This window comes from Lagopus muta, chromosome 6 (genome assembly GCF_023343835.1).
Source record: "Lagopus muta isolate bLagMut1 chromosome 6, bLagMut1 primary, whole genome shotgun sequence".
Classification (NCBI taxonomy): Eukaryota; Metazoa; Chordata; class Aves; order Galliformes; family Phasianidae; genus Lagopus; species Lagopus muta.
The window spans coordinates 48248520-48274652 of NC_064438.1; the positions used below are offsets into that span (position 1 = coordinate 48248520).

General features: G+C 41.5%; 1 protein-coding gene across 5 annotated transcripts in view; it reads left to right on the top strand.

The window, feature by feature from the left end:
* The window catches only part of EVL (Enah/Vasp-like), a 127503-nt gene that overhangs the window by 26566 nt on the left and 74804 nt on the right, over positions 1-26133 (top strand). For 2 of the 5 annotated variants that reach the window (XM_048948046.1, XM_048948047.1), the window contains exon 1: positions 4156-4283. The exons of the other annotated variants lie outside the window; for them this stretch is intronic. In XM_048948046.1, the coding sequence (XP_048804003.1) occupies positions 4171-4283 (113 nt within the window). In that variant the 5' untranslated portion in view covers positions 4156-4170. Of the gene's footprint in view, positions 1-4155; positions 4284-26133 lie in introns of those variants that run through there. 5 annotated transcript variants of the gene reach the window in all.

A 26133-nucleotide genomic window follows, 5' to 3' on the forward strand; every position in this document is an offset into this window, starting at 1 on the left:
TGCATTCTTCTGTAGTCTCTCTCTTCTCATATCCTCGTCCAGTATACGTCTTCAGACCCTCGTCCTCATTTTTTTTTTTTTAAAGCCATTCTTGTAACGTCTACAAACAAGCAGTGGATGGTTCTGGTTAGCAAGGATTCAGACACAGGTTTCAGAACTGAAACCAGTTATCAAGACACATGGAAGTTGATGTCAATCTTTAAGATGAAAACAAACATGCAAGTACAGATGGTTCCTTTAAAGAACAAAATCAATGATAACTTTTAAAACCACCTGTGGGAATTCACTAGGAAAAGTCATTCTCTCTCCTACTTCCTCTGTTTAGCCTTCAGTGTAGAGTATTTAAAGATTTGAAGCACTTTTTCTATCTTTTGAAGTTTATTTTGTATGTTAAACAGCTGCTGCCCATCTCTTACTGGCAGTGCCAGCTTCTTAAGGGTGAGTGCTTGGTTTTGCTGTGCTGGTGCCTTCCTGAGGTGCCCTGTCCCAGCTCTGAGTCAACCATGTTGACACCGCAGGTGCCTGGGTTCCCACTTGCCTTTTTTCCTATAGACGTTCCATCAGTTTGAACTCTATCCAGGTGGAGAAGACACTGTGCATGAGGGAAAAAATGTCAAGAGAGCTGATGCTTCATAACAAGAAGTACTTTTTGAGAGATGAAAGAACCTGGGTGAGGGGGATGCTGAGGAAAACTTTCCCAGGCAATAGGCAGTGTGAGGTAAAGTGCTGTGAGGTTTGGAGGTAACGGCCTGGCAAAGCTGACAGCAGGACAAGGCTCAGGGATGATGCATCTGGCCATGGAAGTAGAGCTGAAGGTTTGAATCTGAAAATAAATGAGAACAAAAACTCCCCGCTCCACTTTGGTGAAAATACATGCTGTGATCCTTCTCAATTGATAGAAATTGAAGCACAAGTGTTTTCCATTTAAGTCGTTCAAGTAGCGTGGTGTCCACATGTAGTTTCTGGTTATGAAGACTCACTTAAAATTCTACTTTGCCTGATTCTGGGTGATGTGGGATGAAAACCTGTTCTTAGGATCACACGAGTTTAAATCTGGATTGTCCACATCCTAGCAAAGAATCTTAGCACATACCTGCAAGGCAGGAGAGATTGGACTGTATTCATGGAATTACCTATGTAAAGCATGCTATCATAGTGCTGTTGTAGCTGCTGCAGACTAAAGGTACAAATGAGGCAGTGTATGAAGAGAAAGGAAATACCTCTTATTAAACCACCCAGAAGAAAGATAATTCTTTGAAGTTAGACTTCAGCTTCTTATTAACGTATCAAATTTTAGCAATGCTGTAAAACATTCCTATTAAACTAACTTCACATTAAATCTGTCTGGGGGAAAGATGGAAAAGAGGGGGGAAAAGAAACAAGTTTTAAGGAAATAAAAGGAGAAAAAGATAAACTTTAGGAAAATAAATGATTGAAACTTGTGCTTCAAACTGAAGAGAGTTTTTGTATGTAAAAGTGCGTCCTTAATTCTGACCATAAGAACTGATCTAATGAAAGGTTTGCAGAAATAATTTGTTTCTCCACAGAACATCTTTGCTTGATGAGACAGCAGTTTTTCATGTTGTTTCCTATGAACTGCAGTTCATGGAGTTGATGCTGCTCTGTCCAACTGTCACAGATTTGCTGCTCTTTAGCGAGGGGCTGTTTATTATAAAGCTAGGTTAAAATGTTTACAACAGGGAAGACTCTTTTGAAAGTCCATTATAAATTATTTGAGATCAAAGTCATGTTCTTTTAATTGAGGGAGGATTTCTCAAAAATCAAGCAAAAAATCATTTTGTGTGGATTGGATATTCACAAGAGCACGTAGGTGCTCTTATTCTAGGGAGCAGGATCAGCTGGATGCTGTTTACAAAGAAGACTAGCCTTTGTATTTAAATATTCATATACGTGTGGAATGTTTTAATTACTTGAAAATCTGTATCTGAATGCTAAATAATGTGGAAAATCTGATTCTACAATCATCTCTGTGCATTGCAGAATGGAGAGAGTGAGCATTATGATGCTATCGTACTTAAAAGCTGCTATTTTTCTTACATCCATGATTTTTCAGAGCATCAGGTTGCAGGAAAATAAGATTGATGTAGAATTCTTCAGTAGGAAGCCTCTGAAGTTGGCAAGGTGAATCATCCCCTGTGTGATACTGAGATGTATCAGTAAATGTTTGCAACAGACGGATAGGTATAGGTAGGCAATGATGGTCAAAGCCTTTTTAGAAGAATGTGCAGAAAGGACAAAGTCAGGAAAAATTCACATATAACCTAGAAGAACTCTGTCAGAGCAGAAGAAATGTGCATGTTTTGTTCGTGACTTTGTCACCGGTGAAGGAGGTTTCTGCCTAGAGCCTATGCTGTAGGTCGCACGCAGTTACAGTACCACTTGGGCAGAAATAAATGCATGTCCCAGTTATACCAGATGACTGCATCATCCTTTGAAAACAGGGAATGCAGCCCGAGCATCACCATGCTTAAAATCAAATAAGGCAGGCCTTTGAGTTAAATGTAATTGTGTTATGTGGTGCAACTGGACTGATTCCGTTATGGTATTGGGACACTTATGTTGCAAGAAAAATAGCAAATGATGTATGAATCCTAAGTGCTTAGTGCTACCAAGGCTGGAGGAAAAAAACACAAACCTTAAGAAAGGATCACACTTCAGAGACATCATTGTGCTGTCAGGCAAGGCTGTTGGCACTAATAACAAGTAGTGCATTCATATCAGTAGGTCCCCTGTAGTCATTTTTAGCTGGTGCAGATAACTAACGGTAATTTCCAAAGGTGCTCAGACAGAACAGGCTCATTAAATAGAGACATGCATTTATTTAAACTATTTCTGAAGTGCAAAGTGAGAAGGAGGAGAAAGAAAACATCTGATTACAGAAGAAAGTGAAGAGTATGAATCCTCAGGGTAAGGTATCTAGATAATTTAACATGAAAAAATTGTCTGATTTAGTGCGGAAAATTCTGACATTGCTGACAAAGATGTAGCAACATCCTGGCTTTGAAGGTTGAAGTAAGAGAAAAATCAATCCTGAAATACGATGCGGCTTCCTGGCACTGAGGCCTGTGGAAGAGTGCTGATGCTCAGAGTGTGCACTTGTCATCACTTCAGTTCCGAGCTCCAGTTACTCACATTTAGATAGAGTTCTCTGCCCCCAGAAGTGATCACGTCCATGTCTTTGATGTGAAAGAGTTGCCTGTGGGTGTCTGTGGGTACGAGCTCTGTGCAGCTCAGTCCCAGCAGCATCCCACGTCCTCTCTGAGCCCAACCACGTTGTGTGACGTCAGGGCAGCTCCCATTGCCAAACACTCAGGATTTCAGTTGGCTGCCCTTGTGTGTGTGGGCGAGGGGAGAGCAAGGGGTCAGACATGGAGTGTTTCTCCCTGTAGATATGCGATTTGGCTTCTGAGGCGTTGGAATGTGTTTTGCTTGGCCTTCCTGGTTTGTTCTGGTGGAAGCATCCCCACCAGTTTCCTTCGTATAGGTTTGATCCATGCAGAGCAAACAGCTGGCTGCACCATGCCAGATAAACATTTCTGGTGCATTCTCAGAACTTCCAAGGTTTTAAACTCTTTATCTGCAAATTACGTGTATGTAGATTCAAATAACCGGTCTCAGAACTCAGTCAGGTCTTGTAGTTGTTTCTTAGTACTTTAAAAGGATGACACAGAGTCTCTTGGTGCGTACCACAAATAGAAATTTTGATCTTAAGTATGCACTGACACACACATCCTGTTTTATACTTTATGGAGCCCATCTGGTAGAGGAGCTGTATTTAAGAAAATGCAATGCAGGAAAAGCAAAACCCTGCCATTGCGTTGCTACAGTGGAAAATTACACACTGTACAGCAGCTTGCGCTCTTGGTTTAAAATGATGACTGACAGAAAGCGTGTTTCCAGGGCTTTCTATGCTGAATGGATTACTTAAACCATAGATTCCTTCAGATGTCTGAGTCCAACTGTGGCAATATTAAGAAGTCAGAAATCTGAGTGAGAATGCTCACTGAAACCATTATTAAGCTTTAAAAGAGGCAATGAAGCAAAGATTAGATGTAGCTGGCTGTGGAAAACAGCTGTGGAAGCAGGTGTTGCTTGTCACTTTGAGTTTTACTTTGATGACCAAGCAAATTCAGGTGGGTAGGGACAGAAATGGTGAACAGATCTGGCTGTGCAGGAATTGCAGCCTCTTGCACCAGTGCTTGCTGTATCTCAGGAAGGCTGCATTTGTCCTGGGAGCTCTTCAGTCAGAAATACAGGCCAGAGTAAGTCATTTGTTTCTATAGTCAGTGCTCAGTGTGCAGACCCAAAATCTCTGTAACCTTGAGAGGGGATCAAATATGACTGTGATGCCTGAGCTAGGAAAACAAGGATTTGTCTCTAATGCTGAGATTTAAAGCAGATGCTACCAGACATGACATACGTGTCTGTGGGCACTGGGCGTGCTGCTTTGGGTCACGAACATGGATGCAGTGGGTCTCACTGAGGCAAGGATGCTTTCTCTCTGTAGCATGATACAGTGTATAAATTCATATATATTTATGTGCCTATATATTCATGTGTGTATTCCTACTGTAAATGGAAGCTGTTTTTCAGGTTAAAATGCAGGCATTTGTATCATGCAAGCATTTTCCTGAGTATTTCCTTGGTGGAATTTGTGAAATGAAAGGTGGAGACAGTGATGCTTTGCTGTGGTTTCCAGCCCAAGTAACTGTCTGCAGTGATTCAAGTGTGGCTTCTAGGCAGGAATTATTCATATTTGTCCATTAGACTTGGCAAAAGCCTGTAGGTTTGTTTGCATTGCTGAAACTCAAATCTATTTGTCTGGTGAATTTAATGGCAGAATGTGTGGGCTTTTATAAATATATTTATTTATATACAGTCATATTAAGCAGATGTTAAAAAAAAAATGTTTTGCATTAGTACATGATTTAGACAACAGAAAAGGGAACGTGGTGGTGAACTTGTCATGTGTCAGATCAGAAGACACAAATCACAGGGAAATTAGGATATAAATACCAGTGAGTATTATCCAAAAAAAGTTACAGGCAAATTAATTTCAGCTGTTTAAAAAGTAAATATCAGCTAAGTGCTCTTTATAGTGGTAATCATGATAGCGTTTGTATACTAGTTAATAATATCTCTGTTTTGATGAGGGGCCCTGGAGTCCCAGTACACTATAAAGATGTTAATCAATGAAGGCAGTGTTCCTGCAGGATCAGAGGGCTGGAGCACCTCTCCTGCGAAGTCAGGCTGAGAGAGCTGGGCTTGTTCAGCCTAGAGAAGAGAAGGCTGCGAGGAGACAGCGGTGCAGCCTTCCAGTATTTAAAAGGGGATAATAAACAGGAGGGGAATAAACTGTTTACAAGGGGGCAATGACAGCACAAAGAGGAATGATTTTTGAGCTCAAGCAGGGAAGGTTTAGATTGGATGTCAGGGGGAAGTGTGGTGATGTGCTGGAACAGGCTGCCCAGAGGTGGTGGGTGCTCCTTCCCTGGAGGTGTTCAAGACCAGGTTGGATGGGGCCCTGGGCAACCTGGTCTAGTACCTGATCTGGAGGTTGGTAGCCCTGCCTGTGATCCTTGAGGTCCCTTCCAACCCAAGCCTTTCTGTGATTATTATAATTATCCCTACTTTGTAGTTAGTAGGAAAACTAAAGTTAAATGACATGCCATTGGTTTTTTAATTCATGATTCTGAATTAGATATAGTTCTGGGAATAGAAGTCATTACTCAAACTTTCAATCCAAATTTTAATTCAGATGTTAGAAGGAAAGACCTTGTTTTGTTGGAAACTCAAATTTGAGATCAGTCTCCAGAAGGTTCGCTGACTTCACCTTTTGACTTTTTTCTGCAGTGGAAAACAGCTGCACTTTCAGCTTCAGCCATCAGAGGATAAGCAGTGTTGTGGAAGCAGTTGTGCAGCTGTCTGAGATGGGCTTCGTTTTCCCTAACTCAGAATGTCTACAATCTCACCTGGTCCCTATTGACTCCTTGTGTAATCAATGGAGAGTAAAAGCTGCTGCTAATGTGATTCATCTGACCTGTTTTAGCTGCTTACTTTAAAAGCAGATGAAGCATGCTCTACAAGCACTTCTATTTCTTCAAGTTTTAAAGGAGCCTGGACGAAGAACCAAAATTTACAGGTTGTCTGGGCTGGGTGAGGTGAAGCAGAACTCCAAACAGATAGCATCAGCAACTTTAATATGTCAGCTGGCACAGACCGTGGTTTACAGCAGTTTACCTTTTTCATAGTGGGATTTTGCAGCTGGTCTGGCTGAAGATACTTGCTGCCAGCACTAGACTTCTTGCTACACAGAAATTAGGAATTAATGTATTCTCACAGTTTACAGCGTAGGAGGTTATTAAAAGAAAGAGGAAGTGTGTGCAAAGAAAGACATTAGAAAAAAATTGTGGATTCTCCCCACGCTGACAACTCAAGCCTGATAGGGCTGTTGTCAAGCAGCTAAGGGTGACTTGTTCTGTTTTTGATGGGTTTTGGAACTACCTGCACCAAGGACAGCAAACAGTATGGGATAAAGTCTCTGCCTAAATCAGCTGCTTATAGGGGTATTGCTTGCTGATGATGTAGTTGTCTGAACGTTCTGCATGTAGCACTTTCATTTTCTCATTGCTTTTCCTTGATCATTAGGCCATTAATTTAACTTTCATTAGCTTTAATTTCAGTTCTAGAATAAAAATATGGGAACAGTCCAGATACTGTCTTGTTGACTTTGAGAGATCACTGATTTGAAAATTGGTTTACTGTTTACCAAATGGTTTACTGCTTGAGTGCATCTTTAAATTTCAAGAGATGGAGTAAATAAGAATCTTTGTAAAATATGGTGTTAGTTGAGATAAGTTGGTTTGTGATTCAGGTACAAGCAGAATATTGAATAGGTTCAGTGTTGCATGGGGTGCTTCACACAGCTCTGATTGCACCCCTTGTAGAGAACATCTGGCTGTACTTTATTTCTCTGACGCATCATCTTCCAAAATGTCTGTGTTCTTCGGTTTACCTTAAATTCTTGAAATACATTGATAATGCAGTGCCTGTGGTACTTACACAGCCATCTGAAGTCTGTCTTTACAGACATAAACTAAGTAATTCTACATCAATATTCTCTTTTTAATCTATGCCAACATATTTTACAACAGCCCTTCATGTCCTTATGTATTCATACATCATATTTATAAAAGCCTTCCCTGTATGCTAAGTTCTATGATGTACCTTGGCAGCACTTTTTGTGCTTTGGCTAAAGTCTCTATGTGGGACTTCCAACAGCAGCCAAACCACTGAAATGTCTGCATGGAGTGTCGTGAAGCTTTCCAAAGGAAGGGTGTAATTAAAAGTCCAAAGAGCTACTTGTGCCTGGGTAGTAAAACGTATCCATAAGTGGAAGACTCTGAGAACAGCTTCCTTCATGATCTATCTATGTGCCTGTTGGGGTGCTGGAGAAATTGTAGAAAGAGGTTTTAATATGGTTCTGAGTGTAGTGAATACCCGAAACACAACCGTAAGTATGTTAGTGTGCGCTGAATCTCTGATCTGTGACTTACATTGTCAATCTGTAGTTGTCATCTGTTATGATCTTTCGTTTTGAAATACTTTAACTAATAAACCTGGGATGGCTGACTTCTTTTTTTTTTAAGCCTTTTGGATTTTTTTAGGTGTTTTGTTTTAAATGGCATCCTAGACCAGCTTAGTTTCACTGCTGCAGTATTTCTCAAAAACTGAAAATTCCCTCCAAGAAGATAATCTCTATGATTCAGTTGATATTGTTTTGTCATGTCTTGAATTGTTGCATTTCATTTTAGCTGTAGATCTCCTCTCTGCATAGTACTGCTTCCTTCTTGGGTCAAGCTTATGATTCAGTAAGCAGTGAAACAGCAGGGAATAACGAAAGCAAAAAGCTTAAGTATGGTGCTTGGGCACAGCTTGTGAGTTCTGAAAACTTGGCCAAGTGGGCCCATTACATTCTGTTTACATTTTGAAACCTTTTCATAAGGATAACTGATATATTTTAACTTTTAAAAGTTGAGCACTGGGAGAAGAAATCCCATATCCCTTCTTGTACCTGACTAAGCTTTTGCATCTCACTGCCCTGAGCATTGCTGCTATGCTTTGAATGTGAATATAAATATCCTAAGTTAGTAGGTGCAACAACCAAGCCTGTGTTGAGTTCATGGCTACAGTTACCTACGTGTCCCAGGGGCTCATCTCTTCTTCCTTTGCTCTAGGAAAGGAAGACCTTTCTGTCACCTTCCTTTGCAGGGTGACAGAATTTGGCTGTTACAACTGCTATCAAATATTGAGCAGATGAATATAGAAATCATTCTTAATGTTACTGTGTTTTTATCACAGTTGTAAGATGCTGGTTGCTGTCCCTTTACTAAAAATGTATTTTTGTTGTTGTTTTTTATATTTGGAGATGAAATGTTAGTTTTCTTCTTGACAACTAAGGCATGAGAGAGAATGAACTCCACAGTGGAAGTTGACTGTAATAAAACACATAATCTGTTTGACTTCACTTTAAAGAAGGCAGTTGTTTAAAGCAGCTGGTTAAGCACACAGATGTTCTAGTTGAGGGTGTTCCAATATTAAAATGGCATAATGTGGCAACAGATTTTCATTTTAAAATGAATGGCTGACGAAAAAATATTTAGTTAAGCACCCTACCCGTAATTATAGTAGCGCATATTTTGCTTCCAGAAGCATGTGTTCAAAAGGTGCTTAACAACAGATCCTTCTTTCTAGCAGAAAATGCTCTTGTCTTGCATTTGCTTATAAAAGAAATGGTGCATTTATTGGCTTAGTAGACCCAATTCCTCTCTGTGAGCCTGCTATATAAGTTTGCAACTGAAACGATGGTGGCTATGCAAAAAGATTTTAAGAAAGACTTAAGAAGGGTTGTGAAGAGATCTAAGAGAAGAAATTTAAGAATGTTAACATGTTTTTGTCAGGGTGCTGCTTTTCTAAGGCATGGGAAAAGTTGAATTCTTAAGCCGGAATGGAGACCATCTGCCTCAGTGCATTTCCTTGTGAAGCCTGGCCTTTTGATTATAGTGTTTTAAGCATCTTCCTGAGTGCCTGACCAGTGAAGCATAGAAGTGTTGGGCTTTCTCTCCTTGACAAAGAAGAGGAGGTATTCTTATGCAAGTTTCCTGTACTTAATTTATTTGAACATGTATAGCTTCTCTCTCAGACTGAAAAGGCCCTGGCCTAGGGCCTGCCAGTTTTGGAAGCTTCTAAATGACAAATCTAATCTCAGCTTTCATTTTTAAAAATGCCAAGTTTCTTGACTTTTTGCTTGCAGAGAAAGTGGAGTTATTTCCAGTAACTGAAATGTTGGTACTATTGTATTTCTGGGTGTGAAGTGGGAAGGCGAATGATTTGTAACTTTTTCATATTCCTACAACAATAACAAGCATCCTGGTGTCTCCAGTTATACCAACTAAACCAGTTAAATAATAAATTTCCTTCGTTTTCCCCTCCCCTGCTTTATACAGACACATTGTCTACTGCAACCTCCAGCATTAGAAGCTCTTCTTTTAGCCTGCCCTGTAGGTACAAAGACCAGGGCAGTTTTGTGCTGCGTTGGCCCTGAGATGATAAATCCTCACAGAAAGCACCTGAAGTCCTGAAAGAAAGGGAGGACTATGGATACTGGAGTGGTTGAAGCAATAATGTTTTCCCATCTTCTTTGCTGGCTACCCAGTTTTGCTGGTGTCTTGAATAAAGACCTAATCTTTCTTTCTAGCCATAAATTTATAAGGGGCATGAAAAGTTTAGTATCTCTGATGGTGGGAAACCATTCTATCTCTTATTCTCTGGCCTCTCCTGTCTCAGCCTGTAAGATTTCCTTCTTTGATGATTGAGATGATTTTTAATTCTGCCTGGAGCTCTCTCAGCTATCATTTCATAACTTTTAGCCCCTTGACTGTCATTTCTGCCTCCCTTCTCTGCCCATCAACTTTCTATCATTCAGAAGGGCTAGTGAGACCTGAAGTTGGTCAGCTGATCCACCTATCACTGGGGATATGGTGGCCTATATACCAGTAGATCTTTGTCTAATGGTTCATATCAGCAGAGGGCTGTGCAGGGACTACAAAATTCTGTACAACAGATAGGATCCAGAAAAAGCTGAACTTAGTACCAGCTTTATCAGTGCTGGGTGAATTTTAACTGAGTTGCATGCAAACAACTTGAAGTCACGCTTCTAGTTGAGAGGTGCAATATTTGTCCTTCTGCAGTCCTTGTCTTGTGCAATAATTTGTTTTCTACAGTGATGTCCATCACCCAGTGTTGTTTTGATTAAATGGTTGGGTTTTTTAGAAAGCCTGAGTCTGAGGTTCTTGGGTTCTTGCAATGTCTGCCAGGCAGTCTGTCTGCGTGCTTGGAGGCACTGATAAGAAGAGCCTTTCTCTGGCAGTGTTGTGTCTTACAGCAGTGTTTGGAGAGGATAAGGCATGTATGGTATGTAGGAGATCATCTTTGAGGTAGAAAGAGGAAGGTAGAAAGCAACGATCTGAAAACTTTCAGCGTCTTAATGCCAGACATTGTTGGATTTATTCTCATTTCCTCCCACATAGTTGTAGAGGCCTAGAGTCAGGATGGATTTCAGAAAGGAAATGGTGGGATGTGGTGAGTAGGTTGGGAGCAAGGCCTTGAGGTTACCTAGTTTTTTGCTGACTCTGGGTGATACTGGCCAGAACAGATTTCCTGTCTGCAGAACGAGGATAGCGAGACTCCCCTGGAGAAATGCTGTGATCTCTACTGGTACAACCATCCTAAGGTTAAGACGTTCTCCTTCAGAAAATAGCTTATACTTAAGAATTTTTCTTTTGAATTGCCCCTCCTGGATGAAGTTGCTTGCATATTCACTTGTCATTCTTTATAATATGACTTCCCAGTAAAGTCCACCTGTGGCAGGAGGTGAGGATATATAGGGTTTAACATGCTCATTCAGATTTAACTACCTTTCCAGGAAAATACTTATAAGAACTTTTTCCAGATAAAAGCTTTTCTATTGCTAGATGTCTTGAAAATGAATGAGGTACCTGAGGGCAAATACAGTATCTTCTTATTGCTCGTAACAAGGTTGCTTTAAATCTCCTGCCTTTATTGAGAAAATTATTATCCTTGCTGAGGATTCCATTAGTCTATCAAGGAGGCTCTTAGAGAAGTAGATGAGTCATGCAAAGCCTTGTGTCTCTTAGTGCATGTTTGCAAACCTAATTTTAGTCATTCTGTGTTCTGCCAAAGCTAGATAACATTATTACCACTGTATGAGCATTTAAATCCGAAAGATTCTTCAGATAAATATAACTTGGGAAACCAGTTCCTATTAGCTGTATTCAGTCACAGATCACTAATAATCTGTAAAGCTTTTTTTTTAACAAGTATCTAAAGTTGGGTTTCTAAGACGCTTCTTGAATCCCCTGGCTTCAGCAGACTTTGTATCAACTCCTTAACTGTAGATGCATCTAAATGAGTGTCTGACATATCCTACTTAAAAGTAATCATTGCCACTACTGTGATGTTCTTACAAACGTCCTCACGAGGCACAGTAGAAGTTTAACTAAAGATTTCTTGACTTGCAAATAAATTTCTCTTTTTACTGTTAATTTTTTTGTTTGTTTGTTTTACTCTGCCTCCATAATACTTGTATTTCAGCCTCTCTTACACTAATGAATTTGTCTCCTATGTCCTTGTGAAGCTGAAGATACGACACTCCTTTTGCATATCTTGCTGCTGCTAATCTTGCTTTTCAGCAGATAGGTTGGTCTCCATGAACTCAGTACTAGGTGAGAAGAGCTGGATTCAAATCAGGGCACGGAGCCCAGTTTAACAAAGGACTTGTGTGCATAATTCAAGTGAAAACATGCTTAAAAGCTTTATGATAATGTTCACAACACATCTTCAGTACTTTATCAAAATGAATTTAGCCAATGTCTAAAATTACTCTTTCCTTGGACAGTTTTGATTTCTTGTTTGGGGTCCTGCTTCATGAATCAGATCTGATTAGCCAGCTCCAAAGACTGGCTAGTGAAGTTCACTGTGATGATCGAGTCGATGGCAGATGGCAGGTAAGCACATCTGCCCCATCCAGAGGCTTGATGGCATTTTGTGTCTACTTTCACAGCTGTATGTCTGCTGTAGTCCAATACTTTGAGTAAAAAACACCCTGGCAATTTTAGTGTTGTGATAGGTGAGAGGAGTGGGAGGCAGACAGGGGTGTCCATATGGTCACAGATGAAAGTGAACACAGGCAGACACAGGAACAGGACCTGAGTGTTCATGTGAAACTCTAGCTGAAGACATCCAAAAAGGGAGAAAGAAACTGATAGCTTTCACAAATTGACTATTAAATGCTATGTCTGATGCTACTGCAAGCTTTCTGCAGTATTAGTTACTTGAGATTAGATTTGTGAGATGTACTACACGACAACAGTCTATTTAAACATCTATTCATATTCTTGCTGTAATGTGTTTTAGAGTCCTGTGTGAATTCTGTTTGGTGATGTGAGGACACATGCACATAACCTCTGTGCTTCTGTTCTGGAACTCATCACCTCTGTGGATATTTGAACCAGCATTCACCCACTGCTGTTCTTACTTGTCACCAATTTGCCATCTGTGGCACCAGAGTCTCCTTGGCTTTGTGTCAAAAAAGAACAAGATTTGGAGGACTTATGTCTTTTAGGACTTGTTTTGTTCCAAATGGAGGCATGAACTAAATTCACAAAATCTCCATGGCAAGATGAGTCGTCTTTCATTTCCTCCCAAACACATATCTGGCCTGTGAATGCAGTAGTTAGAAGAAACAAGACCAGGCAGTGTCCCTGGTGTGCAGCATGCACAGGGAACATGACTCATGCTCTGGCTCCCTGTTTCACACCTCCCTACAGTTGGGCTGTACCCCTCTTGCCTGCACAGCTGTACTGCAGGGCTCCTCACAGCTCGGGGTCTCGCAGCTGCTTTGTGAGCAGCATGGCTGCAGTGTGGGCTGTGGAGCAGAAGAGATGCCAGGGTGTGCTCCAGAAGGAGATTCCGGTGCTGACATACTTCCTAAAATTGCACCAGTTGACAAGATCTTAATGCCAAAAAGCACTGTCTCTTATCTCATTTAAAAGTGCCTGTGGGATCTCGTCCTCAGACAGCAAGGAGTGGGAAAGGGAGGCTGAAATTGTTCCTTCTTGGCCTATCTGTCATGCTTCTCCTCTGGGTTTTTCCTTTCCTTCTGCTGCCAGTGCTTGCTTTGTGCTGAGAGAGGAAAGCACCCATGCTTCCCTTGCACCTGTTGTCTATGTAAACAGATTTGCTGCTGTTGACATCGGTCCTCAAGCCCTGCAGCCTGTTAATGCCTCACTTAAATAGACAAAGCATATTTTCAGCCATACGCAATGTTTGGCCACACTAGCAGAGAGCTCCAGCAGGTGTCTTTAAGACCTCTAGAAATGAAACCGCAATCCCCAAATGCAGTGGGTTGGATGCTTAGCTAATGCAAGCTGGCTAGCTTCTGCTGGGTTTGACCCAGGACAACCAGATTAAATAAACAAACAAAACTTGTTTTCTTTCTAACAAGCACTGTTCCCTTCTTGTCCCCTTCTCCATCCTCCTTGTCCCGATCTTCTCCCTCCACGTTGCAGGGAACGAGCCTACAAACATGTTGCTCCCTTGGCTAGAGTAACTCAAGTGCAGTGTTTATAATTGTTTGTATTATCCTGGTGTCTCTGTTAGTACAATATTATTAATGCCATACTCAGCAGGCTTGGTTAAAATGAAGACTCTAAGCAAATAGCACTTCTGTTTAAAAAGGGATTTGAAATATGAGGCACAGTAGGAACAGGGGGAGTTGGAAGAACTATAGGCTGAGGAATCTGTTATTAGATTGTTTTCTGCCTTCAATGGATCTGAAAGGAAAATTTCTGCCTGTTAGGTTTTTCAGGGATTTTCTGCTGGAATCAGTCCTGAAGTGCAGCCAGTTTTCTGCATCAGGAGTACTTACATAAAGATGGAGCATGCAAAGAGCTGATAGTTTACAACTGCTCTTATCTTCCTTGGGGAAACTTCCTTGTTTGAAAGGCCACAGTATGTTCTTTGTGATCATCCCTGACTGGAGAGAACATCATGTCACCAAAGCATGCTGCATTTCTCAGGGCCAGGATATGGCAGAAAAAGGGGAGGGTGAGGGCCAGTTTCTGAATGACCAGCAGGTCTTTGGGGGAGGCAGTTGGTGATGGCCCAAGGAGGCATGGCTATGAATTTTCTTTCTCCACAAGCTTGGCTTCTGTCCAGCATTACTACTCCAAGTGAAACCCTCTAAATAGCTGTATTCTACCTCCAGGCCTTAAAATATAATTTCCACTGTCTGCCTACTGTCTTATTTGTTTTATAGTGAAACCATTGTACTTCATCCATGCTATGCTGGTCAGGTGCCTTGATTTGCTTTCTGCTTTGTGCTATTAATCTGACTGCTGTTTGGAAGGGGTAGGAGAAGTGAGAAATGAAAACTCTCCTTGGAGTGTTGCTACAGATGTCGAAATAATTCTTTAATGTCACGTCAGTGCATGTTTGAGCAGCTTCTAACCTAGGAAAAAGGTTCTTTGGTTGATATTTGGTTAGGAGGGACATCAGGTGGCAGATCGTGACTAAAATGGGAAATCTGTGCCTTTGTAAATGTGAATTATGGAAATGAGTGTCGCATTTTGGTCTCATTCTGAAACAAGAGAGAAGGCTTTTGTTCAACATATAACTAAGTCATGGAAATTCTGTGCTGGAGAAGTGGTAGAGAATCCTGTGTACCAGGAAAGCATAGGGTTTCACCATTGATAAGCCACAGATACAGAGAAGGCACTGACTGTATAAACCCTATTTTATATTTTTTTAGTATAAAAACTTTGTCATTGTATGCTACAGCTCTTTGGTTGCGTGAAAGTGTATGTTTGTTTTTTTTTTTATCTTTTGAAGACATTATGAAAACCTGCCTTCATGTAAGAATACTTCAGCCCATGCTGCCAAGGGTACAAAGAGTGTCTGCTCATTGGAAGAGTCTGAAAGTAGTTCGTATTTACATGTTAAACTACGCTTACTTCTTCCTGCAGAAGTTCAGAGGGGGCTGCATTCATTTCAGTCAGTTCACCTGCATCAGTTTAATAATGGGAGTTTAAAATGTGAAACTAAACAGAGAAAGCAGAATGTTTTTAATCTTTTTTTCCTGGTTCCTTCTGGTGTTCTAATTATGAATAAAAGTATAATCATAGAGATCTGTTAATTCTAAAGCTACGGAGGAGATAAGATTAGAGTCTGTCAGCTCATTGTGATGGCAGATGATACTTGATCTCTATTTTGCATTATTTTTTAGATAGCACTAGAGGAGGTATTTATGTAAGCTTATTTTTGTATGCTGTCACTTGAAATTCAAATTTACATCGCTAGGCTGTATGGCAAATCAAAACCAGAAAAAAAAATCCAGTAAATGCACATCACTTGCATTTGCCTAAGTTAGTGTAAAAATTACAATTTGGAATAAAGTTACATTTAATCTGTGTAATCACTTACTGCATTTAGATAATGAATAATGCATCCTGCTCACATCAAACAGCACCAAGATTCTGCTAACCAGTACAAGTTTCCTCTGGGAAAACAGCTTAAAAGGAACCAAAGCATTTTGGTTTGCACTTATGGAAATAGTGCAGGAAACCTTGTTTTAATTAATCTTTCTGATTGGAATCCTAATTAAAATCAGTGATACTCATCAATCTGTATGTTTACCACTTGTGCATGCATAACCTGTGAGCACGCATGGGGATGTGTGTGTGCAACGGTGGCCCTGCACTGCCCCCAGGATACGTCCTGATGAGGAGGAGGGGTGGCTGGGCCCAGATCTGCAGTGCAGACCCAAGGCAGCTTCCACAGGAGTTGTGAAATCACAGCCACAAATCCCCTTATGAAACCAACCCTTGCTTTTATTAGAAAAGCAGTTTTAAAGAATCCCCTACTGGAAAGCAGCGCTTAGTTTGTAGTTTAATCCGAACAAAACGTTATAGCCCAAAATGATGGTTTTGATTGGGTTGATCCAGAATTGTTCAATATTTTTTTTGTTGCTGTTAAGTGAGACAAATAAATCACCAGTACGTGTTGATTTCTCCTTCCAGTTGTTTGCTGTAGTGCAGTGGTGTGTTCTGCTTTCAAGTGTCATTAATCCCTGAGAAATAAATCAGAGTTCCCAAATAAGCTGTTATTTGTCAGATTTGACTGGGATTTAATCCTCAGCATTGATTTTAAAACAAATGTTTTGCTTTTTACAAAGGTGCATTGTTTGGACCTGCAGTGTGCACATGGTGAAAATTTGCACTCTGAGCAGCTTGGAGATTGCAGTTGTCTCCTGCTATTACTGTTGTAGGACTGCTTTTCTTTCTTCTTTTTCTGTATGTAGCTGTCTATGGCTTAGAGTGAGGCTTCAGATAAGGGTTGTGATGTGTTTGAAATGGGTGAGAAGAGATGCTTCTGGGTCTTACTCTAGCCTTGCCACTTACCTGTATGGGGGTTTGGAGTAAATTCATCTCACCTCAAGTTGTCTCCCATGTCCCAGCCAGTCCAACCATGTGTCCTGTGTTGATGCTGAGGTCTTTACAACCTGCTTCTTTGACAGGCTCTTATCAAGCAAAGACTGTAGCACAGTAGCCAAGAGGCAAATCATTGAAAGCACTCCCGTACTGTGTCTGTGAGAGGGCCAACAGCGAGGAGTATTGCTGGATGGATGTTGGGATTTGTGTGTGCATTTGGGAGAAGAAAGATCCTCCTTTCTGCTTCTCTGTTTCTGGAAGCTGTTATGGGATCGTTATAGTGATGGTCTCAAGTTAATTTAGACAGAACAGAAAGCTTGAGGCGATGTAGGCCAGGTAGTAGTTTGTTCTCACTCACACCCAAAGGGAAATCTCTGGAAGATATTTGTGCACCTGGAAAGGCTTCATATCTAAACAGGAATTGCTGACAGTAGAGTCCCTGCTTCCTTGGGAGCACAGTGCTCTCTGTGACAGTGTTTGAGGCAGCAGTAACCAACATGCAGAGCAGCAAGGAAGTCCATGAAGAGAGGACATTCTACATGGAAGGATTAAAGTTCCATCAGGAGAACTGCTTTTCACAGGGTCAGGTTAAGTTTTTCCTTTTTCGGAAGAAGGAATTATAACCCCTACAACAACAGATTTTTATCAGTTTAGGATTTATCTACAAACCTCACAATGATGCTGCACTCTTGTGCTCCTCTTTCTCAGCTTTTCATTTTTCATTTTGATCTCTTAAAGTTTTACTTAAACTTATCTTGAGGGAAACTTTCAATATTCATTAATTAGGGAGGTTGAGAGCCCCAAACCAGGGGATGGGATTGACGGAATCCCTTCCAACCCAGGATACTCTGTGATTCTATGATTTTATGATTGTGATGTGACCACACCAGATGCTGGATTTGGTGTGTTGTGGCTGAAAAGTCAGTGTCTGAGATGGGCAGAAAGACATCTTAGGGAAAAAAAAACAAAAAAAAGAGGTGGGTGTGGAAAAGGCATAGATAGAAGGGGGTATCATGGAAAATCATCAGATGTTTCCAATGCAGAAGGAATGTCTGGAGAGAGCTACCAGAATTAAAGAATGGTTGTTCACTGCGGTTGTTAAGGTGTTGGATGAGCCAAATATTAGGAGCCTTTGTTTTCTTGATCTGCTTTTTCCACCTACCCACCACCACTGTTTTTTTTTAGGAGGAGGAGAAGGAATTCAATGTTCAATTTGTATGTGTTCGCATAGAATGATGCAGTTATGCTGTAGTTGTTTAACTACAAATCACAGAATCATAGACTCTAGCTGCCCCAGTTTTCAAAATTTGTTGAACAATTTGGTATACTCTCTGCTGTGCTGAAAACATTTCCAAAAAAACCCATCAAACTTTCAGAAAATGCAAATGATGTGCTATGAATAGGCAAATCCTCCTGAGCAATAGTGTGTACGGTGTAACTGATGTGCCTTAGCAAACTGCCAGATTTGCAGGGAAATTTGGTGACTGGGTAATGTATTGGACTTGCCAGTGCACCTGGCTCTAGCCGTGGAAAGCAAAACCCTCCAGGCCTGGTTGTGAGAATGGACAAAGGGAGGGTGGCAGTGAAGGGATTGCACAGAAGCAAGGGAAGTGGGGGGCAGAGTTTCACAACACAGCAGCACGCATGGAAAACCAAGTTTGGCCTTCTCCAGTCCCTTGATATTTCACTTCAAAAGTAAGGCTGCCTTTCAGGACAAGTTGTTGGAAGACAGACATTTCCTACTGCAATGGTTGGTGGAAAAGACAAAAACACATCTTACAATAGAAAGAGCACTGTAGTAGTTTCCATCAAGATTGAAATGAAAACCACAAACATAACTGTCTTATTATGAGCTTGTGATTGTTATTTTTTTTTCCTTGTTTCTTTCTAAGTTAAAAATTGTGGATGTCCTGTAGATAATTATAGGATGAGAGTATCTAAAATTTACTCATGTTCTAATGAGCTTATGTATGTAAATCATGCTGTGTCATAGGAGCCACTTTCTTTCTGTGTGTCATCAGAGCTGTTTCAAAACTTTTCTTCATCTGTATCAGACACACTGCATTTATACAAAGCTTCCCTTTTGTATTACTCTTTTGCTACTCTCTCGAAGAAGGAAAGTTGTAAGTCCAGCTTTCAAACTGATGCTCCATCTGCTTCAATGAAATCAAACTCTTAAGCTCCACCTCCTTTGGCCCAGGGTTATTTTTGTGAACTGTAAAACAGAAGAACATTTTATCATTAATAGCATTTGAAAATTATTCTTTAAAAATCAATATTCTTTTTTCTCATAAACTTGAATTTAGTGGAATACTTCCAATGTTTCTCTGTTAGTAGCTATTAATTGTCAGAGAAATGCATCACATTTATTTTTGCCTCCTGGTAACATGCTTTCATCTGTACTGTGGCCCACTTAATTTCTGTTCTTAGCACGGTGACGTTCCTGAGGTTACACCTAAGCTGAATTTATCTTGATACATGCATGGCAATACTGGGGGAGTCAAAATCTGGCTGCTGCTGTGGCTGAGCATGTGTTAGAAAATCTGCTGGCAGCAAGGATGGTGCACGGTGAAAGTTAGCTGTCCTGATTATGTCTGTTCCAGAAAGTCAGAGCTGGAGCCAGCCCTGCATCCTCTGAAACAGCAATAATGTTCACAAGGCACGTGGGTGTGCTGTGACTGGATGGAGCATGCAGCATGCTCACATAGCACCATACAGCACCCTTCCTCATGTCAGCATCCCACAGCTGGTTTTACACTGAGCTGAGCGGTCGTATCTCAGTGGGAGTGCAACTCTTCTAAATATACCTCTATACTACACTGAAGGTCATCTCTACTGTAGTTTTTGTCCCTTTATGCGGCACTGTACAAAGCAGCTGAACTGATGTTGTGACCAGGCAAGCAGGGAACCACTCCATGTAATTAGAGGAACAGGAACATGCTTGATGCTTGTGTTCCTCTGATACCTATGCACTAACTTGAGAGATGCTCCAGGATCGTACTTTCATCCAGTGATGATGAACTGGATCTGGAACTGATGAAAGTTGCTATCTTTCTCTGCTTCCCTCAGCACTTGCTCACTGAGGGTTTTTTATTTCTTTCTCCAGCAATAGTCTGCAACCTTGAATTGTGCTAATAGCATGCATCAGATTGATGGGCTTGCCACATGGGGCGGGTAGCCTTAGTGCAGCCAGCATCCGCCTCGTGGAGATTACAGCCATCAATTTCCATCTGCTGTGAGCATCTACAACACAATTCTAGGGTATAGGAACATCATCCGTTCCCAAGGCTGAGCAGGTTTCCATTTGGCAACCACTCCTTCGTGCCCAGCATCAGTGCTATAAAGGCATCATCAGAGGTAATTTGGTTTAGCTCCATCATATAAGAGCCTCAAATTAAATATTTTCTCTACCACATTAGATTGGTACCTAGATCTGTACCTCTGAAGACTGTACAGCTGCCTTATAATTTTCAATCCAGCAACACAGTCTTGTCTTCTGCTGGCTAATCAGAAGTGTTATTATTCATTATTTTTTTTCCTATAAGTAAAACAATTTCAAACCTTAATGAAACTTGGTATGAGCCAAGCCTGGAGTTTCAGTAGATCAGGAGAAGTGGATCCCTTTGCAGAGCAGCAGGCTAATAGCCTCAGCAGTCATGAAGCAACATCGCTTCTAGGCATGGCAGCTTCAGCACCTGCAAAATTTACTTGGAGACCTCTTGACAACCTGACCCATCTGCTCTCTGCTGCTATCCTACACAGTGGCACTGGTTCCTTCCCACAGCTCCTTGTTCTGGTGGCTCTGCTCTGGAGATGACTATCCTGGAGCCTGATAGTGGGTGTAGGTATGTGTTTCTTCACAGAGGAGGAGGAAGGATGCAGCTGGGGGCCAAGGAGTTGAAGCTAGTGACCTCATAAAGCATCAGACCCTATAGACAGTATGGCCAACCCTGTGCTTCAGTAATGCCCTTAGCTCAGCAGCTTGGAGGTAACTCCTGAAAGGGCTTTTCAGGCATTCCCAGGATGTTTCTAAATGTCTTCTGTGATTACTCCAGAAACCATGACTGTAACACTTGGAAGAAGAAGAAAGGCTTAATGAAACCAAATGTGTTTGTTAACAGCAATTCACAGCAGGCTCTGCTGCTGAGAGTGCCAGCTGCCATCATGTTCAACAGTTGTGTTATCCAAGGTTAAAAGCAGCAGCAGCTCTGACTCTGGAGGAACCTCTTGCTCTGTCCTATTGTCTGGAGAAATAAATTGCTTATAGCAATGCCTGCAAACCATGTGCCAGTTACACGATTAGCAGATAAAGAGGAGAGGATACAAATTTGTACAATGAATTTGCAAAACTTTCTTGCTCAGATAGCAAGTCTTTTGAGGTTCTTCTTGATGAATAGCCTGCTTCCTCAGCGTTCCCTTCCGGGTGATGGTTTGTCCCTGCAGGGACTGTGTAAAGTACCATCTCATCAGATGCTGTCTTTTAACACTTGGCTTGTACAAGTGCTAGCAGCAATACTGGAAAATAGCATTCGTTGCTTTTTACCAGGATATGTTCTAGTTCCATCAGGGGTTAAAAATATTCTGGCGTAAATACGATTTGCTCCTTTGATAGCTCTGAGCCTGCTGTGGCAAAGCAGCTTTCTTCTTGTTCCATTCAAGGCAGGATGAGACAGAAAGGAAGAGGTATCCTTTGTGCTGTGGTGAATCAGATTGGTGTGTGTGCTGAATCATAGAGTTTGAATGCCGTTAAAATGTGATCTATAACATAGAAACATTTAGGTTGGAGAAGACTGCTGACATTATCAAGTCCAACCATCGTCCTCACCTACTGAGACCCACCACCTTTCTTTCCCTACTACAGTGTTCGTCTGCATTCTTCCACAAAAATTCTCTGTTTTGGAGCCAAGACCATTACTGCTTTTTGTCCCTTCTCCAAAGACACATTTTCAGTTCATCAGCAGAGCTTTTCCTGCAAGCAGGAGATAAGCAGTTCTAGGGTAGCATGAGCTTTACGTTTCTGATTCATCCTCATTGCATTGATATTTAGGCAGGGCAGCAGTTCCCCTTCAATGCCAGTGTAACTACCTGCCTTAGCTCTCTTCTCACACTCAACATTAACTGTAAACCATGTGCAGTGATCACGGTCTTGTTGCTGCCACGTGTACTTCTCACCTTTCTCTGATGTTCATTGGAAATGCTTGTTGTGCCCCACTTTATGCTGAAATTTCTGAAACAGTGAATTGCAGGGAATGGAAGGGGATGTCTTTGCAAAGTGCTGATGAAAATGAGGGGAAAAAAGCCCCACAACCTCCTGTAAAATCAGTGGATTTCTGCAAGTGTAAAATGAATCTGAAAAAGAAGAATCTCCATCCTACCTCTGTGTTCCTCTGTATTTTTCCCAAAGGTAATGTAAGCAGAAAAACTGCACATGGAAAGCTCTGTCCTGATGGTGGAAATGGCTTTCTGTTACTACTTAGAGTTACATTGGAGATCAATAGGAAATCATAGCACTGGTGCCGCAGAGTAAATGACTCAAACTTAACTGTACCTCCCTGCAGTGATGTACTGTACTGTGGCCCAGTTTCCTTATATTCTTTATACATAAGTCTAATTTCAGGTTTGATCTTCCTCACTTATCAACAAACGAGGTACAGATTTTTACTGTACTGAACCAATCCTACCCTTCGCCTCTGCTCCGAGGGGTGTCTCCTCCTAATCAACGCTATGTTTGCAGGCTCACAGATCTCTTCACTGTAACTTGTTTTCAGATCATCTCATTACCTTTCACATACATATGTCTGCTTGCTGTGCTTGGAGCTACATATGGACAGCAGATGAGCTACATGTGCCTCCTTTTAGCAGTCTTCTCAGAGCAGTGCTGGCCATGTGGGGTACTGTGCTACAGTTGTAAAACACTGGCAGAAAAGACTAGAATCATAGAATCATTAAGGTTGGAAAAGGGCTCTAAGATCAGCAAGTCCAACCATCAGCCCATCCCCACCATGCTCACTAACCATGTCCCGCAGTGCCACATCTCCTTATCTCTTGAACACCTCCAGGAATGGTGACTCCAGCACCTCCCTGGACAGCCCACTCTCTGAGAAGAAATTTGTAATACCTAACCTAATATCCAATTAAAAGGTTGTGTTTTTTCATTGTTTGAAACAACAACATTGTTGTTTCTGTCTCTCAGATTAAAGGGCTTCCTTTGGAACTCACTGGCATTAGCAATTTCATTGCAGTGGTTTTGAAGGCTGAACTGAACAGTCAGATAAATAAGAGTTGCATTTTCAGTTTGCATGTTATCATATTGCTCTAATTCAGCTTAATGATCCAATTATCCACTTACAGAAATTAATTACCAAACAGGCTCTGAAAGTGCCCAGGATGGGTTGTATTGAGCAGCGTTGTGGGATATGATGAGTGAGGCTCTCTCCATTGGTGGGCTTGCAGGACTTCTTTCCTTGGGATGCAAGGAGTGAGAATAGAGAGTGCTGGTCGCGGACTGCGGCGTGTCATCTTGTCACTGTTATCCCCTGCGTTCAGCTTTGCCTCGGGCAAAAGCGGGCTTGAGAACATCACGTGCTTGGGAAAAAAGTCTGAAGGGATTGGAGCTAATTGAGCCGGAGCGTTAAGGGCTCTCAGTCGTCGTAGGGTACTTTGGAGGGGGGAGGAGAGGATTTGCTGCAGGGATTTTGATCTGTAAAACGTGAAGTGCCGGCTTGTAGCAGTGGTGCGGCTCATGTCATGGGAATGTGATGAAGTAGAGGCTCTGGGTAAAATTAAAACTCGCTTCATGTATTTATAAATGAGAAGAGGTCTCTGTTTTCATGCTTAGGTGAACTTGACGTATACAAATGTATGAAATACAGTCTCTGGTAATTATTGTATTTTAGTAGTAAATGAAAAACCTGGAAAAAAAAGTATAAATTGCTCGTGTTTCTTCATGGCAAAACTGGATTACACACAATCTGGAAGGAAACAGTGTGCTCAGTAGGATGAAACCAAAGAACTGCCTGTTAATCTTTCAGCATTAGCACTGACTGAATGAAGTCGGGTTTTCTAATTTTTTTTTTCTTCTGATTTGGGAGTTGTTTCGCCTTATCAGCACAAGAATTTAAGCATTGCATTGATTGTTTGAATATTTGAAGGCTGCATTGTGCATTGCTGCGGAGGCTGTGATCTTTAGAGGCACTGACAGCTTTCCCTCTGGCTATTAGCATGTCTGCTTTATACGACACAAATGTCAACATCACTGCTGCTCTAATTAGAGCAGTAGGTCAAACAGCATCTTTGTATGTAGAGGAACGTCAGCCATTAGCCACGTAAAGAAGTCCTTTTGTTAAACTTGCTTTATTGTTAAGGTTTATTTTATCCTACGACAACCCACAAAAGCTGATTTCAGAGTGGGGTATTTTTCCTTACTGCACAGAAAGTAATACAGATACCTTTCAGCTCTGTGCCTGAGGTGCAAGCACAAACCACAGAGAAATATAGTGCTCCCCCTTAAAAGCATTCTGTGTTAACCGATGCAAAACAAAATTGCCATGATCTTCCTCACTCACATAGGCTCCTGGAGGCAGCAGTTTGGTTTTGCCTTTTCTGATTTGTTTTTAAGTAGAATTTAGCATAATTTCCATAATGCTAAATTTAAGACTTAGAAAGCAGTGTTGCCCATCTTGAACGGCTGAAAAATGTGATTGCTGCTTATAGTTCATCCCATTTGTTTTTCTGATAATGTCTTTGATTGCTTCTCTTGCAATGCACTACACATCTTGCTAACTGAAATTGCAAGTGCCATTATGGGAATAGATTGAAAATTGTTTTAAACTAGACACTGGTGTTAGCATGTATTTTCAATTTTTGTGATTTTGGTTCTTGGTTGTTATGTATTTGGTGAGCCTCTGGTGGAAATTCCTAGGTTTCAGAAATGAAGGGCTCTTCCTTAGAGTAAGTAATAGTTAAGTGAGCTAACCCAGGCACGACCCGCTGTGTGCTCTTTAATCCCACTGGCTGCCACATGGAAGGAGAGGGCCAGCAGTCAGCAGGAGGCCACGACTGTCTTTCCTCCTTAAGGAAAAGCACTTAGAAGAACAGACCAGGACAGCCTGACAGTGCAAGGCTTGGGTCTGGTTTCTTGTGCTTCTTCTTTCCTGCCCTTTTTCCCCTTCCCTACAAAGATAAATGTCCCCAGGTAGGTCAGGGTGGGTGCTGGTAGCTTTTTGCTGATGACATATGCATGTTTGAATCCGCTCATTCACCTGTACCCTAGAGCATTCCTGGAGCACATATGGAGCACCAAGGCTAATAAATTGTCATTGCTCCTCTGACCTGTCCTGAGCCATGCGTGCCCGAGGCCTTGTAAAGAATTGCTACCAGTGGTCACCTCTTGCTTGTCTGGGGCTGCCTGCTCCTGTAAGCTGCCTCTGGACATCAGTCCCAATGGGGCAGGTCGGGATGTGCTGCTTCCTCCTCACGAGGATGGTGAGGAAGGGCCTGCCTGCCAAAAGCACGCTCAAGTGCTTTGCCTCTCCCAGGGGGTATCTGGGAAAGCAAACCAGCTCATGAACACCCCTGCAAGGTGCACAAACGTGGTTCTTTAGTAGTGGAGGACAAGCTCATCCCTCTTTACATACACTGGAGAGCTGAAGGTCCTGCAGACAGGAAGTTTCCAATTTTTGGAGAAGCCGTGCTTTACTGCCATGGTTTTTTTGTTTGTTTTGTTGTTGTTGTTTGCTTTAAATGTTTTCTCAGTGACTGTCACTCTACAGAAGATTAAGGCTGTTTATTCCCCCAGACAGAAGCTGCATTTGCAGATTTGCATTGCCCTTCTCTGAAGAGACAGTGTTGCTTCTGCCAAATTAGCTGCAGCAGATCTATGACCTACAGGCTGCTCTCCAGTAGGCTGGAATTAAACCATCCAACATGCTTCCAGCATAAATATTGCTTCTATAAAGAAGCTAGACTGTTAAGAATAAGTCTCCCTTGGATTTTCCTTAGAAATCCCAGGTTTACTACAAAAAAACAAGTGGAAAAACAACAAAATTAGGCTTAATTTGTTATTTTTATTGCAGGGCATGCCATCAATTGGTGTCTTTCAGTTAAGTTTTTTACCTCTTATTGAATTTAAGTGGAAGAATTTAGGAATATTATCTCATTATTTTTTCCACCATAAGAATGTTCTTTCATGTGCATGCACAAAAAAAATACTGTAAATGAGAAGGATCAAATAATTGTTGGCTATTTTGTCTTATGTGAAGGACATGCAAGATGTAACCAGTTCCTTAGTTTACATAAGCATTTTTGTTTGTATTGGCGTGGTTATAGGGAGAGCCCATGGGCTGTTCTGGCTCTTGGCTGCTTGCTCCTTGAGCCCAGCTGGGTTGGCTCTGCTGTTTTGGAAACTTCAGTCTGCACAGCTTACATTGAAGTCTGTGATGTCATCTGCTCTGCTGTACCATGATTATTTCCCTGGGTATTTTCAGAAGGAAGCATGTCTCTCTTCCTACAGTGCAGGCACTGACACCGCTCCATGCCACGCATC